Source organism: Eschscholzia californica, unplaced genomic scaffold, assembly GCF_041429995.1.
Source record: "Eschscholzia californica isolate CP2 unplaced genomic scaffold, dmEscCali1.0.p SCAF_2, whole genome shotgun sequence".
Taxonomy (NCBI): domain Eukaryota; kingdom Viridiplantae; phylum Streptophyta; class Magnoliopsida; order Ranunculales; family Papaveraceae; genus Eschscholzia; species Eschscholzia californica.
Window position 1 is genome coordinate 58,141,763 of NW_028238309.1, and position 20,211 is coordinate 58,161,973.

A 20,211-nucleotide genomic window follows, 5' to 3' on the forward strand; every position below is an offset into this window, starting at 1 on the left:
ACAATTAGATAATATAACATGCTTACATGAAGGAAAAGATATGAACTCATAAAGTTCTAACTGCAACAATGAATAAGAAATCAAAGTAATTCTCCTAGTATGTAGACGAAACAAGCCCCATGGGAATCCCAAGTTACCATTGAAAAAAACTTACTCCAATTTTTCACTAAAAGAATCACATAAACTCGAAAAATGTGTAATAAATAGTAACGCAGTGAACTAATCATAAGCAATTGAATTTGTCCAAAATGTATTTATTCATGCTTACAGGAAGAAGGTTACATTTGGAGAGACTCTCGGGAAATCTTGTAGAAACCGATTAGTTTCTTTTAACCGTTCAAAGTTTACTTTGCCAGATAACTTTAGTTGCACACTTCGCAGATTGTTGGCTTTCTTCAGCAGTGGTCGTAGAAACATAAGATGATCATAACCGTAGAATTTTTCACAAGAGCTTTTAAAACGAGAACCATAAATCGCAACCTCTGTAAGGTGAAACAAGGTGCATCTTTGCAGGGCGTTTTCCATTGGTTGTAATCCATTATCACCATACTTTGAAAATGTTGTCATAGTAAAGGACTCTACATTTGGAGATAACTCTAGTAATTTTGCTATTACATTGATTGAGTCTCTTAAAAGCCATATCGAGAGGTTTAAATGTGTAAGGTTACGAAACTCAAGTAGGTTTTCTAATAATTCCGGAGCTTCCGAGAGTAAAGTAACGAATACAAGTGATAATTTTAAATCTTTCACACTATGAAACGCTCCAAGTAATTTAACAATCTGTGGTAAATATAATTTTCTCATCTCATCATCAATATCGGGTTTTTTATACCCCCACTCAAACTCAAATTCTTCGACAGCAGCCACGTCAATGTCAGCCCTAACTAAGTTGCTAAAGGTCCCTTCAATATCAAAGCATTTCCACTTGAAATATCCACAACTAATTGATATAAGATTTGGAGCATATAACTTGATTGATTCAGGTTTACCTATACAAAAAATTACCAAATGCTTAAGTTGAAGAGAACATATATCGAGTACGTTGTCATCAAACTCACAGTATCTTAGATTGATTGATTCAAGAAGAGGACACCTTGAGAAGATACTTTTAAGGGCACTAAACCCACCACCACCTTCTAACTTAACATGATGAATAACTAGTTTCTTGAGCTTAGGTAAAAACATTGAGTCATCATCAGGTATACGAAATACACTATCAGAAGATTTCAACTTAAATATCTTCAACGATTCGCAAGTGATCTGAATTTCAAGTGACAATTTAGTTTCTCTATAACAATAAGTACTACCCAATTGAGGAGACCTCCACCTGAATGACAAGAGGTTTGGGGCAATAATCTTTATCGTACATTTATGTTCGTTTAGAACGTCAACATATTTACAAAAAGACATTACTAAATGCTTTAGATTGAGAGTAGATATCTCAAGGTGGTTTCGACTTAATACACATCTTTTGATAGACAATGATTCAAGAACATGACAGTTCAACAAGATATTCTTAAGATCATAATATTCCAGCCGAACCCCTAGAAGAACAAGTTTCTCTAATCTAGGTAAACTTATTGAATTCGGTATATCAAGCAGCTTTGGAAAATTAGAATCATATATGACCTCTAATATCCTCAACGATTTCGAAGTGAATAGTTTTTCAAGAGGTAAGTGATATTTTATGTCAGCGTCGCCATCAATAAATAGTTCTTGGAGATCATTGTTTGTTTCTAGGGCAGTTTCAATCCACTTACGGGTAAAAGGACTTTGACCTTTTAGAAATTTCAAACGGAAAGTCTTAATTGGACAAGAAACTTCACGAAGATATAATACTTCATCGACAAAAGCAATAAACTGATCTTCATCTGAGTAATTGAAAGTTAGGTATGGAAGTGATTTCCAAACGTACCTCCAACTTCTAGACAAGACGCAGGTTTGGATGGCTTCTTTAATCTTAACAAAAGAGAGAATGCGATGAATAATGTCTAGTGGTAACACACTTATCCTGTCTTCTCCATCGTTATTGTCCCACCACCACCACATCTTATTGATTCTAGGGTTTACTAGCATCAGGTCTTACCATTTAAATAAGAAGCAGCAAACCCTAACTTGTTGATTAAGTAAGGCCAGCATTTTGGGGAAAGCAAAATAGTTTCCGGGGTGTCAAGACTTGGTCAATTTTGTTTGACAATTTTATTTTGTAAGTTGTTAGAGGAAAAAATAAAAAAACCCCACCTCGCCTCTCTCTCATTCCACCTCATCTTCTCTCTCCCTACCATTCTCTCTTTCTCTTCTCCGATTAGGTCTCCTGCCGGAGAGTTTTTTATTTTGAACCATATTCTCCATAAAATATGTTTTTCCGGAAACTTTTCAAAATTTTGCATATTCCCTTTAAAATTTCACACCCCGGAAACTATTGAGCTTTCCTCAAAGCGCTGGCCTTAAGTAATATCCTCTAAAAAAAAAATTTGTGGACTCCAATTTTAGTAATCCCAACCCAAAATAGACTGATATCTATCTATCTATCTATATAATAAAACAGAAGGAAAAATGCTGATTGGGACAAACATCCTTATTTAATTATGTATATTATCTAGAAGCCCTTCCCTTATATGACAATATAGTCTTTCGTAGAAATAAAATAACCTATCTAAGAAAAATAATTTATATAAAGAAAAAAAAATTCTCCGGTTTAGAAATAAAATAACCTATATAAAATAACTATTTCTTGCACAACACAGTTTTAGAAATAAAATAACCTATTTCCTTTTTGTTTCTTTTTTTCATAATATTTGTCTCCAAAATAACCTATCAAATTGAAAACTAACAAGTTCTAGGGTTTAGTACTCATATCGTTTGGTTTGATTTTTTCATTATTACATTTCTTGGTAATATGTGTTTATGACAACTTGATGTTCGTTTGATTTCTTCAATAATTTCGTTGAATGTTAATTGATATAACTGTCCATGCCCTCGGGCACGGGTTATACCCTAGAAATTTCTTCATTATTATATATCACAACCCCACTTTTGTATCGAAATTTGATGTGAACTATATGCCAAATAAATGTGAGAATTACCAGCCAATATTTCACGCGTTGTATTTGGTCGGCTAAGATTTTGAGAGAGAAAGTTAAGTACTTTTCGTCTAAATCTCAGTCAGCTTGGTATCCCGCCCGGAAAGTGGCGTGGCATTCTATCACCATTGTTCATATAATATGGCATGATAAGGCACATCATCTGTGTTGGCTTACTTAACGTGTGGCAACTGTGATTAGATAGAGATAGGAAAGGAATAACTTGTGTCGGAAAACTAAGACCTTCTAACTAATAAGGTCTCGGTGCGAAAAGTAACACCAACGGTATATTAGGCCCCACTAGTAAATGTATTAATGAACAATCTTATCCACATTAACTTGGCCATTCTGTCATTCCTGGTGACCCAGAAAATGGTCATCAGTTGAATGAAGTCAATGAGTCAAAAGAACACCAAAAGCTTAGTGGTTCAACTCGCGTCAAGTCAATAGGGATGTCAATTCTGAAGGAGTTCTGACACTCAAGTTTAAAATTGGGGGATCGGCATGATTATCCTAGGCGCATTAAGTCCTGCCCTTACTCAAATAGAACCAGATCCGTTCTACGATTTGCGAAAAGGTTAGGGAAGTCCATGTAAGCAAGGTCGATACCTTAAACCAGAAACATGGGAAGGTAGAAGCGTGCCTCAGTCCTCACGCTTACCGCTGAATCTTATCAAAGATCTCAGTCGATGAAGATCTCGAGTATTTAACTAACTTGCATGGACTTCAAGCGTCTCAAAAGGAGGAAACATCTCTTAGAAGATCTATTAACTCGAAAAAAAGTATCTACCAAAGATCTTAAAACATATGAACTTCTAGATATCAAAGATGTTAGATAACTTCAGAAGGAAATCCTAAATCTTCTAACTACGAAATAGTAGTCTCAATCCCAGACAGTGATCTCACAGCCTCATTATCACTATTTATCAACAGTCAACAAAAGAAGCCTATTAAAGGGCATCAAATCACCTTGAACAAAGTACAAACTCGACGACTCACTCAATACTCAATCTTTAATCTGCAAGGGAAATCTGGTTATCTTGAGCGTCGGAGAAGTTTCTGAATTCCTTACAGGTTTTTTCTCCAAGTTCAAAGGAGCGGCATTCAACGAAGATGGTTCATCAATCACAATGGATCCAACAATGTGGATTGACTATTCTTACTCATACCAAAGTGACAAAGTTTGACATCAACAATGGTTACACCTACGGGACAAAGTGTTGTTTTCCTTCGCTAAGGTCCCCCCATTAAATCCTTCATGTTGAACAAAGGTTTTTAGTCTCAAAAAACCCTTCGTCCATCACTAAGGATTTCAAGATCAGAAACCTTTCATGTTAGGCAAAGGGTTACAAGAGGTTTCTATTTCCGGTTCCGGCAAACGAAAATTCTAATTGACCACAGCGGGTTTTCTTTGACTAGGTATGAGAAAGAGAAAAAGAGAGACAAGAGAGAAAAATACAGGGGGAGAGAGATACTTTCCAAAACAACTACAAGCAAACGGTTGAGTTACTTTCCAAAACAACTACAAGCAAACGGTCTATATATCTCACCAGAGATTTTTTCCTTCCCTTAAACTCGGAAAGAAAGAACTTTTATTGCTTCTTTTAAGTTTTGCAACCGCGATACACATCACGGCACGAAACCCGGTCGGCACGTCAACCCGCCGAGTTTCGGCCGGGTTTCGTGCCGGGATGAGGATCATTTTCCTAAGTTTTGAGAAGAAAAATATATAAGAAAACACTTACAAAACTAGGTGCTTGTGGAGTGTTTGGGTCAATGTTCATTAACCCTACTCAAAACTAATGAGTGGTGTGTGTTATATGTAAATAACAAGTATGCCCAATTGGTTAAAAAAGAATTGGGTGGTGTGTATAATTATAAAGTTCCCCAATGTGAAGAGGTACTAACCTCTTGATGATCGACTCGGATGAAGCCGAGGGTGATGTAGCAATATCTCGGTTGAAGCCGAGAAGTGGGAAGGAGATGCTCTCGGTGTGAACCGAGAGGAGGAGAAGTAACTCTCGGCTGAACCCGAGAGCTATGATAATGGCTCTCGGGTGAAACCGAGAGCGAGAGAAAGAGTAAACTCGGTTGAATCCGAGAGGACTGTGTAGCAGCTTCGGGTGAGACCGAGAGATGGAGTGAGAGAGCTTCGATGATGTCGAGAAGAAGAAGATGTTGATCGTGAGAGAGATTAGGTAAAACCTTTGTTTATTCACAATAACATGATTATTACATTATGGTTTGATCTCTTTATATAGGTTTACATTGAAGAAGTTTTAGAAATAGAAAATAGAAATAGAAAAACTAATTACTACAACATTCCTAATTAAACTAGGACTAGGATTCCTAATTATAGTAGGAAACCTTTTCCTAATCAATGGACTAATCCACTCGGTTTAGCCGAGTGGAGTAGACTCTCTAACACTCCCCCTCAAGTTAGAGCGGGAATGGAAGTAACGCCTAACTTGCCAATAATGTTCTTGAACGGTTCTGCCCCAAGTGGCTTTGTGAAGATATCCGCTAACTGATTTTCTGTACTGGTGAAGCGTGTGGCAATGACGTTGTCTTTAATCTTTTCACGAACGATGTGGCAATCTATCTCAATGTGTTTTGTACGTTCGTGGAAGACGGGGTTATCAGCAATGTGGAGAGCGGCCCGATTGTCACAGTAAACTGTCATCGGGTCAGAGTGATTGATTCCAAAATCAAGTAGTAAATACTTGAGCCATTGTAATTCGCATGTGAGGATGGCTAAAGCTCGATATTCTGCTTCTGCCGAAGATTTTGCAACTGTGGGTTGCTTCTTTGATTTCCAGGAGAGGGGGCTGGATCCCAACATTGTGAAATACCCAGTAGTAGATCTACGGGTTGAAGGACAGCCAGCCCAATCCGAATCACAGTATCCTGTAATATGGAGAGAGCTGTCTGCGGATAAGAAGACTCCTTTATCAAGAGTACCCTTCAAGTATCGTAGAACGCGATGAGCTGCGTCTAAGTGTACTTGGCTAGGTGTTTGCATGAATTGACTGAGGTTGTTTACGGCAAAGGTGATATCCGGCCGTGTAACCGTTAAGTAAAGTAATCTGCCTATGAGACGGCGGTAAACTGACGGATCTGGTAAAGGTGTACCGTCAGTGGGACTGAGGCGGAGTTTTTGTTCCATTGGAAACTCAGAAGGACGTGCAGCGGTGAGTCCAGAATCTTTCAAAATATCAAGCGCATATTTTCTTTGACATAGAAAAATGCCTTGTGATGAGCGAGATACTTCGATACCAAGGAAGTACTGTAGACGGCCCATATCTTTTAGTGAAAAAGCTTTATTTAAGAATATTTTTAACTGGGAAATAGCATGATCATTATTTCCTGTAATAATTATGTCGTCAACATAGACAAGGACATAAATTTGAGTGGAGTGAGATCGAAAAGTGAAAAGAGAATAGTCACTTTTAGACTGAGAAAAGCCTCGTTCGATGAGAACGGAGGAAAACTTGGAAAACCATTGCCGGGATGCTTGTTTGAGACCATAAAGGGATTTATGGAGACGACATACCTTAGACTCCCCCTGAGATGAAAAACCGGGGGGTAATTTCATGTAAACCTCTTCATCGAGGTCGCCTTGAAGAAAGGCGTTATTGACATCCAATTGATGGAGATTCCAACCTTTAATGGCGGCAATTGAAAGAAGGACACGAACGGTTACTAATTTAGCAACCGGAGCAAAAGTGTCATGATAATCCAACCCCTCGATTTGGGTGTATCCTTTGGCTACTAAGCGGGCTTTATATCGTTCTATAGAACCATCGGATTTGAACTTAATTTTATACACCCATTTACAACCGATGGGCTTTTTACCGGGTGGTAAAACAGTGATTGTCCAGGTTTTATTTTCTTCCAAGGCTGAGATTTCCTTGGCCATTGCCTCTTTCCAATGAGGGGACTTCATTGCTTGAGTGAAAGAGGTTGGTTCGGTAGTTGATAAAACCGAAGAGAGAAATTGTTGATGAGAATTTGAAAACGAATTGATGGAAAAGTAGTTTTCAAGAGGATATTTAATATTGCTTGTATTGGAACACACGTAATCATCAAGGTGACTAGGTGGTCGGCGGGACCGGACTGGTCGGCCGGAATCGGCAACAGCTGTGTCGGAAGAAGGATACGGCAATGAGGATTCATTGCTCGTCGGTGGAGTATACTGTTCTGGAGGCACTCCAGAGACTGGATCCCCATCACGGTCTGCTGAAGGCACTCCTGATGGGGAAGATGGTCCTGTGTGAACAGGGCCTGTAGGCGGGTCATCGGGGGTGTCTGAAGGCACCCCCTGTCCCGAATTCAGACTCGCCGGAACAGCAACAGCAGGTTCATCGTTGAATCTGCTGCTGTCCGGCGGTGATATTGATCGAGGTTTATCGGTTGCCGGAAACTCGAATGTGTCGTCGTCGTCGATGGAGATGAAAGGTGTCGGGCGCGAGCTAGACGGTTTATCCGTCGGTTCGGTTGACATCGGAAAACGATTTTCAAAAAAAGTCACATCACGGGAAGTATATATACGTCGTGTGGAGATATCATAAATTCGATAACCCTTTTGTCCATTAGGATAACCAAGGAAGATGCCGGCGGAGGAACGAGCGTCCATCTTGGTGTTGACCAAAGGGATTCGGGCGTAACAAAGACAACCGAATACACGTAAGTGTGTAAGATTTGGAGGAGAACCCATGAGGACTTCATGAGGTGATTTTCCATCAAGGATAGGTGTAGGTAACTTGTTAATGAGATAGACGGCGGTTAGGACGCACTCTCCCCAAAAGTAAAGCGGGAGATGAGCTTGAAGGCGTAAAGAACGTGCCACTTCAAGAATGTGACGGTGTTTGCGCTCAACAACTCCGTTTTGTTGAGGTGTATAGGTACAACTACGTTGGTGGGAAATTCCTTTTTCAAGAAACCAATGTTGTAAAGAATTGTTCATAAATTCGGAACCGTTATCCGAACGAATTGTCTTAATATTGCAATTGAATTGCGTGTTAACGTAATTAGAAAAATTTATAATTAACGTATTTGAGTCCGATTTGGAACTCATGAGAAATATCCAAGTGCAACGAGAAAAATCGTCAACAAGGGTCAAAAAATAACGACACCCGGAGGTGGAGGGAACCGGAAAAGGACCCCATATATCGGCATGAACTAACTCAAATATATGAGTAGAAGAAGAAGTACTAAGTGGAAAGGGTAGCCTAGTTTGTTTAGAAAGTGGACAAACATCGCACGGTACTTTATTCGATAAAAACTTAAAATTTAAACATGGAAGTTTAGAATTAAAAAATTGAAAACGACTAAAGGATGGGTGTCCCAAACGGGAGTGCCATAAAAGAAAAGACTCTTGACTAGAACTATCTAAACTTGAAACCGAAAGGATGGGACGCTCCGTGCGAAGGAAGTAAAGATCATCATGAAGACTACCATGCCCAATCTCCGTCCTCGTTGATCGGTCCTGAAAAACACACAAATTGTGGTCAAATAGGACGGTACAACGAAGTGATTTAGATATTTGAGAAATAGATAAGAGATTAAATTGAAAAGATGGAATATGAAGCACATCTTGTAAATAAAATTTATTTGAGAAATAAATTGTACCAATATGATCAACCTTGATTCGGGAACCATCCGGTAATCGAACATAGAAATCCGGAGGTGCAAGAGAATAAGAAGAAAATCGAGAAAGATTTGAACAAATATGTTTAGCGGCTCCCGAATCAATGACCCAAGGAGGATGATAAGAGGAAGAATACGTACCCGTTAAGTTGACAAGAGGATCCTTGTTGGTGCCCTTAGAATTGGTAGATGTGGGCTGTTGAGATCGTTCCAATAGAGCAAGGACGTTTTGGTATTGTTCATTGGTTAAAGAAGTTGCTGTAGGCACCCCCATACTTTGATCTAAAACCGAGTTGGCCCTAGGGTCTTCTCGAGTGCGATTTCGATTGCGTTGGCCATAATTGGGTGGATAACCATGTATCTTATAACAAGAAGTGACGTCATGACCATGAATCTTGCAATTGTCACAAAAAGGTCTAGGTCTTTTTGTGCGTTGCCTCTCCGAACCGTTGTAACGGTTTTGATTATATTCATTGTTACCAACGGCAAGGGCAGCATTGTTGGAGTCGATATGCATAGGAGTAATGAGATTTTGTTGAACCTCTTCTTGTTTAATAAGGGAATGAATACGTAGGATTGATGGGAAGGGTTCAATCAATAGGATTTGACTCCTAATTGACGAGAATCGGTCATTAAGACCTTGGAGAAATTCCATAGCTCTATCTTGATTTGTTCGATCAATCAAGGATCTACCATGACCACATGTACAAGGCTCGGTAATTAGCAAAGAGTTGAGTTCATCTTGAAGAGCCTTGAGTTTGGTAAAGTATGTGGAAACATCAAAATTATCTTGTTTGAGACAAGAAATAGCTCTCTTCAATTGGAATATTTTGGGAGCATTGCTTTGGTGAAAGCGATCATATAGATTGTGCCATATATCAAAAGCCGATTCATCATATAAGATTGAATCACGAAGAGGTGGATCAACGGAATTGATGAGCCAACTAGAGACGAGATCGTTACATCGTCCCCATAATTCTAATTCTTTTGGATCGGTGGGTTTTTCAATGCTTCCATCAACGAAACCAAGTTTAGCTTTAGCCCTTAAGGCCTTAGTCATTCCTCGTGACCATGAGGAGTAATTGTCACCGGTTAGAAGCGGTGTGATGAGAATAGTAGTAGGAGAATCCGAGTGGTGAACATCAAACGGCCCACTATTGGTGCTAGGATTAGCTTGAGAGATTTCCGAAGATTCGGCGGTAGTCATCTTTCAAAAAAAAATTTGAATTCTTTAGGCTCTTATACCATGTGAAGAGGTACTAACCTCTTGATGATCGACTCGGATGAAGCCGAGGGTGATGTAGCAATATCTCGGTTGAAGCCGAGAAGTGGGAAGGAGATGCTCTCGGTGTGAACCGAGAGGAGGAGAAGTAACTCTCGGCTGAACCCGAGAGCTATGATAATGGCTCTCGGGTGAAACCGAGAGCGAGAGAAAGAGTAAACTCGGTTGAATCCGAGAGGACTGTGTAGCAGCTTCGGGTGAGACCGAGAGATGGAGTGAGAGAGCTTCGATGATGTCGAGAAGAAGAAGATGTTGATCGTGAGAGAGATTAGGTAAAACCTTTGTTTATTCACAATAACATGATTATTACATTATGGTTTGATCTCTTTATATAGGTTTACATTGAAGAAGTTTTAGAAATAGAAAATAGAAATAGAAAAACTAATTACTACAACATTCCTAATTAAACTAGGACTAGGATTCCTAATTATAGTAGGAAACCTTTTCCTAATCAATGGACTAATCCACTCGGTTTAGCCGAGTGGAGTAGACTCTCTAACACCCAACATAAAGAGTCAGTTTGTTACTTTATGCTCTCCACTCAGTTTCCCTCACTGTTATTTTTTGTTTATCTTGCAATTGGATGACTAACAAATATTCAGCATTAGATAATATAGCATGGTTACATGAACAAGAAGATATAAACTCATAAAGTTTACTAAAAGAATGTTACATATGGAGAGACGAAACCAACTCTATAGGAAACCCACCTTATCATTAAAAAGTAAATTTTACTGAAAGAATCACATAAGCTTGAAAAATGTATCATAAAAAATAACTTAGTGAACTAATCACATGCAATTGAAGTTGTTCAAAATTTGCTCGCTCCATGCTTAAATCAACAAGAATGTTACATACAGAGAGACTCTCGAGAAATCTTGTACAAACCTAGCAATTTCTGCTAATTGCATGAAGTTTCTTTCCTCAGATAATAAATTCAGTGTCACATTTCGCAAGTTGTTGGCCTTCTTCAACAGTGCTCTTAGAAACATTAGTTGAAGATAGCTAGTAAAATCAGGACTTGAAATTTCAACCTCTTTGAGGTGAAACAAGATGCATCTTCGGAGCGAGTCTTCCATTGGTTGTAATCCTTTATAACACTCTCTTGAATATGCTTTCATAATAAAGGACTCTATATTAGGAGATATCTCGAGTAAATATGCAATATGCTATTACATTAATGGAGTCTCTTAAAAGCCATATCGAGAGGTCTAAAAGTGTAAGGGTTACGAAACTCAAGTAGGTTTTCTAATAATTCTGGAGCTTCTGAGAGTAAAATAACGAATATAGGTGATAATGTTAGAGCTTTCACGTTATGAAACGCTCTAAGCAATTTAGCAATCTGTGGTAAATATAATTTTCTCATCTCGTTATCAAATATCTAGTGTTCGATACCCAAACTCAAGTAGGTTTTCTAATCATTCTGGAGCTTCTGAGAGTAAAATAACGAATATAGGTGATAATGTTAGAGCTTTCACGTTATGAAACGCTCTAAGCAACTTAGCAATCTGTGGTAAATATAATTTTCTCATCTCATTATCAAATATCTAGTGTTCGATACCCAAACTCATAGTCATACCCTTTAATAACTCCAATGTCAATGTCAGCCTTAACTAAGGTGCCAAAAATTACCAAATGCTTAAGTTGAATAGAATAAATATCGAGGGCGTTGTCGTCAAACTTACAGTCTTGTAGAGACAATGATTCGAGAAAAGGACACGGTGAGAAGATAGTTTTAAGGACATTAAACCCACTGCCACCTTCTAACTAGACAGTATCAATGACTAATTTCTTGAGCTTAGGTAAAAACGTTGAGTCATCATTAGGTATACGAAGTCTCGTATTAGAAGATTTCAACTTAAATATCTTCAACGATTCGCAAGTGATTTGAATTTCAAGAGACATTAGTTTTTGTATAAGAATAAGGACGAAACAATTCTGGATTACTTAACTTAAATAACAAGAGGTTTTGCGCAATAATCTTTGTCGTACATCTATGTTTGTCTAAAGCGTCAACGTATTTACAATGAGACATTGATAAATGCTTGAGATTGAGAGAAGATATCTCAAGGTGGTTTTGATTTAATACGCAGCTTTTGATAGACAATGATTCAAGAGCATGACATTTCAACAAAATATTCTTAAGTTCCTCTAGTCTAGGTAAACTTATTGAATGGGGTATGTTAAGCTTTGGACAATTATCAAAGTCATCCTCACATTTCACCTCCAACTTCCTCAACGATTTCAAAGTGAATATGGTTTTAAGAGGTTCTCCTTTACTAGCAGTAGGTTTAATATTTAAACGGACAAGAGTAGATCAAAATTCTTGACAAAATTCTTGACTTAATGACTCATTTTCACTAAAAGACAAGAGTAGATCAAAGTTTTTCAAAGTTTGACTTTGATCGGGACCGTTCACTTAGCATTTTGTCAAGAATCTTGTCAAAGATTCTTTGTACATTTAGCATTTCCCATATTTAAATAAGATCAACAAAATTTTTGACGATTAGGGTTTTGTCTATTGACTGGCACTAGGGTTTGGGGGATTCTCATTGAAAAAGAAAACAGTTTAAACCGACAATAAAAAAAAATAAGGAAAAAGACATTCCATTGCCGGGATTTGAACCCGGGTCGCCTGGGTGAAAGCCAGGTATCCTAACCGGGCTGGACTACAATGGATTATGACAGTTACGTGGGAAGTGACTACAGGACTGGCTTTCCAAGCAAATTGGGAATATGAAAATGGCGAATGGTCCGCCCGCCTTTGTTGCAGTGGTTTGACACCCCTCTTAAGTCCATGAGGTCGTGGAATCGAGTCTCGGTGGAAGCAGTTTGCCATCAAGGTTTATTCCATGTAATTTAGGTTATAAATAATGTAATAATTTATTGGGTTTTAGGTCTCTTTGTTGTTGGGTTTTAGGCCTCTTTCATTCTTCCTTTGAATTAGGCGGTTATCGTGCTTATTCTATCTTCATGATGTACTTGCATGCTCAATATGGTGAAGTGCTTTGGCATGATCATTATTTTCCATGTTTATGGTAGCTAAAAGATGTATCACACTCCAATATTCAGCGTCTTTTGACCTTTCTTTCATGGGAAATGATAAAGTTACAAAAGATTTTGACAAAAAAAAATTCTCAGCTGATGTGGCGGGTGTGGACTTTTTTTTGTCAAAATCTTTTGTGATTCTAGCAATAGTCCTCCAAAATGCTGATGGATTTATCAACCCTGCCACACTTTTGGTACATCTTCGCAGACATCTTTCGTACTTCAACATTTTCCGAACAAAATCCTAGTATACCCTCATAAGTTTCAGCAGCCTTGTGATAATTTCCCAGACTATTATAAAGTGAGGCACGATAAACTCTGAAGACTCGTATCATCAGGATCTGCCCTTATTGCTTTTGAGAGACTGTAAGTAGCCTGACCTGTATTACCTTGCTTAAAAGAGAGGTCCACAAGCCATTTCCATAGAAAAGCAGCTTGCTCCTTGGGTGCAAGATGAGCAGCAAGCATGTAAAAGTTCATGGTCTTTAGTACCATATCTTTATTCTCTCTAAAGCAATCTTCATATACAAGGCCAAGAAAATAGTACGATTCGTAGAAATTTGGTGCAAGCTTAATAGCTTAGTTAAGTACAAATTTGGCCTCTTCATATTGGCTTTTAGCATAAAAGATAATACCCTGGCCAAGTTTTTTAGTGACTTCAGGGCTAGGTCTTTTACTTGAACCCTTTCTTCTACCTTTTTTTCTTATGCTTCCTTCCTTTTCTTGGCCGCGGGCATATATTCATCCCTTCCATTATTGATTTATTTCATCATATCTTTTGAGAAAATCATCTTCATGCCTAGCCTTTTTTGCAAGCCACCATCAGGTGGGCGGGGATCATTAAGAGTTTTGCGTTTTTTCTCAGCTAGAGCCTCATATTCAAGCCGTTCAAACTGTTGATAAAGTTGAATTCCAGAAGCATTATTATCCTTTATAAAATCCAAAAGATTCATCTCTCCATCAAATCTAAGTCTGTATTCATCATCTTCAATATCTTCTTCTTCTTCATAATCAATGTCTTCTTGTTCTTCTTCGTCAACCACTTTTGTTGGACTTCAGGCCTCTTTCATGCTTCCTTTAAATTAGGCGGTTATCGTGCTTCTTCCATATTCATGATGTACCAATGTCTTGTAACGACCAACGTAGATTGTAGTTGAATTCTCAAAAAAAAGAAAAAAAAATTGCAAGGGGATCTAATCTTAAGAGAGGCTAAGAGTGGCATGTGGGGCACGACAATCCCTAATGTAGTAAAGGGAGGCAGGCCTATACAGTTAGGGGTGGGACCTGAATCCGAGAGCGATTTTAACAAGGGTTCCTTCTTTTAAGAAGACGAGAACGAACGCTCTCCATGGATGTTTCAGATCACATGTTCGTTTAAATTTATCATTCTATTCACATCTACGCTAACATTAGTTGTAGTTAACTAGCAATCATAATTACTTCATCAAAAAAAAAAACTAGCATTCATAATAGACTTAGAAAGTTAGAAGTAAAGATATAAATCAAAAGTACATTTCCTACCAATCAGGACGAATGTCTCCTTGCAAAGAATAATCTTCTACCAAAAATATTTGTATGAATTGAATTAAGCTTGCGTTCCACTCAACTATTTAATGGTGTAATGAAACAGAAACAAAACTCAAACAATTTCACTTTCTTGTTTTAAATCAGATAATCAACTTTGTTTCTTCACTAATAATTGTGAAATAAATATTTCGCAAACAATTGATCTCAGAATTTCTAAATGACATTAGCAGATACATACATAAGATATAAATAAACAGCATTTCTAGTATTTGCCTGATGACCGCTTACCGCTTTGAGATGAAGATGTGATAATCACGATAACTGACTTTGGAATGAAGATGTGATAAGCACGATTACCGCTTAAGTTAAACAAATAATGAAAGAGGTCTAAAACCCAACAACATGGAGAGGTCCAACCAGACAAACTTACTACATTATTTATACCTTTGATTGTTGTTTGAAGTATCTCTTGCAAGCATTTTTTGTTATACATATGTGATGAAATAATGGTGAAAGTTCTTTAAGAAGATCAAGAATACTAAATTACATATTGTAAAGTGCAAAAATAAACATGTAACTTTTCTTGTATTTTCATTATCTCCCAGTAAAATGCATTACGATTCTTGCGAAATTTGAATTACATTCTGTTAAATGTGTTTTGAATTTTCATAAGTACACCAAAAAATAGTATGTATGGCGTGGAACTGAATTTTTTAAGCTTGCTAAATGTTCATGTTGAACTTTTCATCTCAAAAAGTTTATTAGATTCAGTGTTTTTTTTTATCAAATCAATTTTTGAACAAAAAAAAAATGTCCATGAATCGATATTTATTAAATAAATCGTTATTCTCCGGGGAATTTTTTTTTATTCCCTAAACCGAAAAAGAAAACCGTTTAAACCGACAACAAATAAAAAAAAATAAAAAAAAAAGACATTCCATTGCCGGGATTTGAACCCGGGTCGCCTGGGTGAAAGCCAGGTATCCTAACCGGGCTGGACTACAATGGATCTGTGTAATTAACCCCACTTCATAACTATAAAAGGTGTGTGGAAACGGATCCGAGAGTCTTTCCAGAAACTGGGGATTTGAAAGTTGCAAGGGGATCTAATCCTAAAAAAGGGGATGTGGGGCACGACAATCCCTAACGTAGTAAAGTGAGGAGGCCATAGTATAGTTAAGGGTGGGAACTAAATCCCTGAGTGATTTTAACAAGGGTTCCTTTTTTAAGAAGGCGAGAACGAATGCTCTCCATGGATGTTTCAGATCACATATTCGTATAAATTCTTGTACTATTAAAAAGGGGATTTCTTACTTCCATAAGACGAAATCTAAGGGGAGGAATTCCTTGTTAACCTCAAAATTTATCATTTTATTCACATTTACGCTAACGTAAGTAGTAGTTAACTAGCATTCATAATACACTTAGAAAGTTAGAAGTAGAGATATAGAGAATAAAATTACATTTCCTACAAATCGGGACCAAACTCGCCTTGCAAAGAATAATCTTCTACCAAAAATATTTGTATGAAATGAGTTACGCTTGTGTTCCACTCAACTATTTAATGGTGCAACGAAACAGAAACAAAACTTAGACAATTCTTTTTCAGCTTCTTGTTTTAAATCAGATAATCAACTTTGTTTCCTCACTAATAAGTGTGAAATAAATATTTCCCAAACAATTGATCTTAGAATTTCTAATAAATGACATTAGCAGATATATATACATAATAAGATAAAGAACTAGTAGTATTGTAGCTCCATTGTCGAACCAGATCTCAACATGGTGTAGAGGATTCCCCCATAACCAAATCTCAACTTGATTTGAAAGATCTCCCCCAAACTAGGTATCCGGTCTGATTTGGTGCTTCCTCCAAACCTGATTGCTTGTTCCGACGGAGAAAATCCTCCGCCAGAATGGAGATAGAGATGGTGGTGGTTGAAAATGTTGGTAGTCAGAGTGGACGATGATGGTCAAAAGTGGGAGATGAGATTTAGGAGGGTAAAAAGCAAACAAATCAATTTTATTAGACTCAAAATAGGATTCTCCCCTAGGCAAACATAGTCTTTATTTCCTAAAAATATTTTAGATAAGAAGCAATTATTATTATTTATATAATATGATGAGACATGATATGACCTGACATTAATCTTTCCTGACTACTTCATGTGCTGAATAAATTGTATATGAAATTAAGACCTGCTAACTTTCAATATTTCTGCAGGAAAAAGTAACACAAAGGGGACATCAGGCCCTACTAATATTCAAATGTATTAGTGAACAATTTTATCCACATTAATTTGGCCCATCGGGTACCCTCACCACACATTCATTAAATCCACTACCTTCTAACAATAAATCGAGCTCATAAGATATGCCAATAGGCGACACAATGGTCCACAATTATATTCATCTGCAGTTCCAGTTCCTATCTATAGATACAGTAAAGCACCAATGTGCAAAATATGTGTAACTAAGGGGGGGTAGTGGTTGGGGACATTGGGGGACATTTTCATGTCCCCCAATGTCCGTGTTATTGGTTGGGGACATTTGAAATGTCCCCAAATGTCCGTGTTATTGGTTGGGGACATTTCAAATGTCTCCAAATGTCCCCAAATGTCCGTGTTATTGGTTGGAGACATTTGAAATGTCTCCAAATGTCTGTGTTATTCGTTCGGGACACGAAATTAGGGACATTTCAAGACAAATTGTTTTTGGGGACATTTGGAGACATTTTAGTGTAAATTTGGAGAGCTTTTGGAGAGAAAATGTCTCTCAAAATATGGAAGACACTTGGGGACATTTGAGTAAGGAAGATAATAAAAATAATTATTATTACCAAATCATATTATAATAATATTATCTTATTATTATATTACTACATTATTGTATTATTATTATTATTATTATTATTATTATTATTATATATTTGAGTAAGGAAGGTAATAAAAATAATTATTATTATCAAATCATATTATTATAATATTATCTTATTATTATATTACTATATTATTGTATTATTATTACCTTATATTATATTATATTATATTATATTATATTATATTATATTATATTATATTATTATTATTATATTAATATTTAACTATATTAAATAATAAATATTTACCAATTGTCCATCAATGTCCACAGATATCTACAGATGTCTACGAAAGTCGAAAAATATATATTTGGAAATATTAATTAATTTTTTTTTATTTCATATGGTAAGACAGTAATAATATTAAAAATAATAAATATCAACTAAATATCTATCAATGTCCACAGATATTCACGGATGTCTACGAAAGTCGAAAAATATATATTTGGAAATATTAATTAATTTTTTTTTATTTCATATGGTAAGACAGTAATAATATTAAAAATAATAAATATCAACTAAATATCTATCAATGTCCACAGATATTCACGGATGTCTACGAAAGTCGAAAAATATATTTTCAAAGTAGTAGGGCAAATTTATTTCGTATGATTAGACAATAATGATTACATTAAAATAATAAATGTCTACCAACTGCCATCAATGTCCTCAGATATCCACAGATGTCCACAAAAGTCGAAAAATATATTATTGAAACATGAGTACAAATATATTATTTCATATGGTTTGACAATAATGATAATATTAAAATAATAAATGTCTATCAATTATCCTTCAATGATGAGATAATAATAATAATAATAATAATAATAATAAATAATAATAATAATAATAATAATAATAATATCCACTACACATTTTGTCCATGGATTCAATATGTTGAAATGTCCCCAGGACATTTTGTCCATGAACCAAATGTCTTAAAATGTCTCTGAGACATTTTGTCTATGAATCAAATGTCCTGAAATGTCCATAAAGACATTTTATCTACGAACAAATGTCCCGAAATGTCTTGAAATGTCTCTGGAACATTTTGTCTCTGAGTGTCCTCCAATGTCCTGAACCACTACCCCCCTATAATAATTTATCTAGTTCTATATGTGTAACTAATAACTTCTTAAAGTCTTCTAACAATTTTCTTTTTTCTTAAAATCTAAATATTGTTTAATCGAATGAGCAGAATCAGATTAGCGTAATGGTCCAAGAGAACCAGTCATATGGGTAAAAAGACGGATTTTCGAACCTACAATGCTGGATAAACTATCATTTTCGCCGTTTAGTTATCTACTTGTGACGGATGGTGGCAACTAGTAAGAGCATACCCAAAACAAACTGTCAAAGGGGATCCTCCCTAGATCGGTAAGTTGCAATAACAATTGAAGTCAGATAACCTAAACTTTTGTGCTCTAAAAATTTCCTACTCTTTGTTTGGATCTCAACTTAATTTAATTTCTCCATTTATCAAAAAAAGAACTTAAAAGAAAAAAAACCACAAAAAATTTAATTCAAGGTAAAGGGCGTTGACAAAGTAGAATCCCACCATCATTAACAATTTTAACAGCATCCCGAGGCTTCAAACTTCCTTGTTCCATCAATTTCCTATAAAAATCAACAATCACTTTCTCATCATACTCTTTCAAAGCGGGTTTACTAAACCCATACCCGTTACCCGCCACACCTGGAAATTCTGCACCGACACCACCAAACCCGGAACTAAATACGGTTGAATTCGCCAACCCTAGCATCATATTCACGTATGAATCTCTAATACCTTTAAGTATTTTTATCGGTGATAATATAATACTCCTCTTCTTCAATAATACTTTTAGTTTCCGACTTATTCTTACACCCCAAAACCGCCGGTTTTTATTCGGTTGTTCTGACCCGAACTTCGCTGACTCTACTCGCCGGCGGTTTTTATTTCGTCGGAGACCGGATCCGTTGAGACGCACGTACCCTTCTTTTCTGTTCCAGTATCTTCTAAATCCCTTTAGCTTGTTCATACTCGAAATAATCTAGAGAGAGAGAAACTACTACTTAATATTCTAGAGAGAGAGAGAGTGTTGGAGTGAGAGAGATTGAGAGTGAGGGATGGTCGAATGGTTTATAAAAAGCTGAGAAGTTGGGGGGGGGGGGGGGGTGTAAGATAACAAGATGGAGTGTCATAAAATTTAATGTCGTCTGTGTCTATCACGTTTAAATGATAATGACACGTGGTATTATCATAATGGTTGTCTAATAGGTCCACTTAGAGCAAGTGGGCCGAATATCTAACTTAACCCATCAATTTCAATCTGTTCAAGTAAAATCGAGATCGTTTATTTTGAGATCCAATGTGTAGAAATTGCTAAATTATCAAGCATTTTCGAGCCAGTATTATGCTAGAGCCCAATGTGTCATTTTGTTAATTGAAGTAAGGTTTATAAAATGAATATGGTGTTAATAAAGACAGACTATTCTAATCGATTCCTATGATCAAAACAATTGATCTAGGTCAAATGGCAAGATATTATGTACTAACAATTTAATTATCAATACATACAACTTAAGATGGGTTAGAACATGAGACCCCATATTTTTAAGGGTGTTCAGCTAAATTTTAGATCTTTTCTTGAATGGGAGATTGATATCAACTTGGGAAGCTAAAACTTAGGTAAACTTATGTCAGTGACAGTTGGTTTTTTAAATTTATAATAAAAGCAATAGAGAGGTGGGACTTGGAG

At 36.6% G+C, this 20,211-nt stretch overlaps 2 protein-coding genes and 2 non-coding genes across 4 annotated transcripts; all 4 read right to left on the reverse strand.

Annotated features, from left to right (window-relative positions):
• Nucleotides 1-73: 73 nt before the first annotated feature.
• Nucleotides 74-2,060, reverse strand: LOC147559533 (putative F-box/LRR-repeat protein At4g15060). Its single transcript, XM_086657829.1, has one exon. It carries the CDS (start codon nucleotides 2,047-2,049, stop codon nucleotides 265-267), a length of 1,785 nt encoding a protein of 594 aa, XP_086513955.1. The 5' UTR covers nucleotides 2,050-2,060; the 3' UTR covers nucleotides 74-264.
• Nucleotides 2,061-12,619: 10,559 nt separating this feature from the next.
• On the reverse strand, nucleotides 12,620-12,693 carry TRNAE-UUC (transfer RNA glutamic acid (anticodon UUC)). The gene has a single exon. It is a non-coding gene; the product is annotated as a tRNA-Glu (tRNA).
• Nucleotides 12,694-15,524: 2,831 nt separating this feature from the next.
• Nucleotides 15,525-15,598, reverse strand: TRNAE-UUC (transfer RNA glutamic acid (anticodon UUC)). The gene has a single exon. It is a non-coding gene; the product is annotated as a tRNA-Glu (tRNA).
• A 3,313-nt stretch (nucleotides 15,599-18,911) lies between these two features.
• LOC147559536 (uncharacterized) lies at nucleotides 18,912-19,579 on the reverse strand. Its single transcript, XM_086661426.1, has one exon. It carries the CDS (start codon nucleotides 19,489-19,491, stop codon nucleotides 18,994-18,996), a length of 498 nt encoding a protein of 165 aa, XP_086517552.1. The 5' UTR covers nucleotides 19,492-19,579; the 3' UTR covers nucleotides 18,912-18,993.
• Between the last annotated feature and the right edge of the window lie 632 nt (nucleotides 19,580-20,211).

Bases quoted from the DNA above. Each gene is read 5' to 3' on its own strand.
- LOC147559533 (XM_086657829.1), bottom strand. From the start codon at position 2,049: ATGTGGTGGTGGTGGGACAATAACGATGGAGAAGACAGGATAAGTGTG.
- LOC147559536 (XM_086661426.1), bottom strand. From the start codon at position 19,491: ATGAACAAGCTAAAGGGATTTAGAAGATACTGGAACAGAAAAGAAGGG.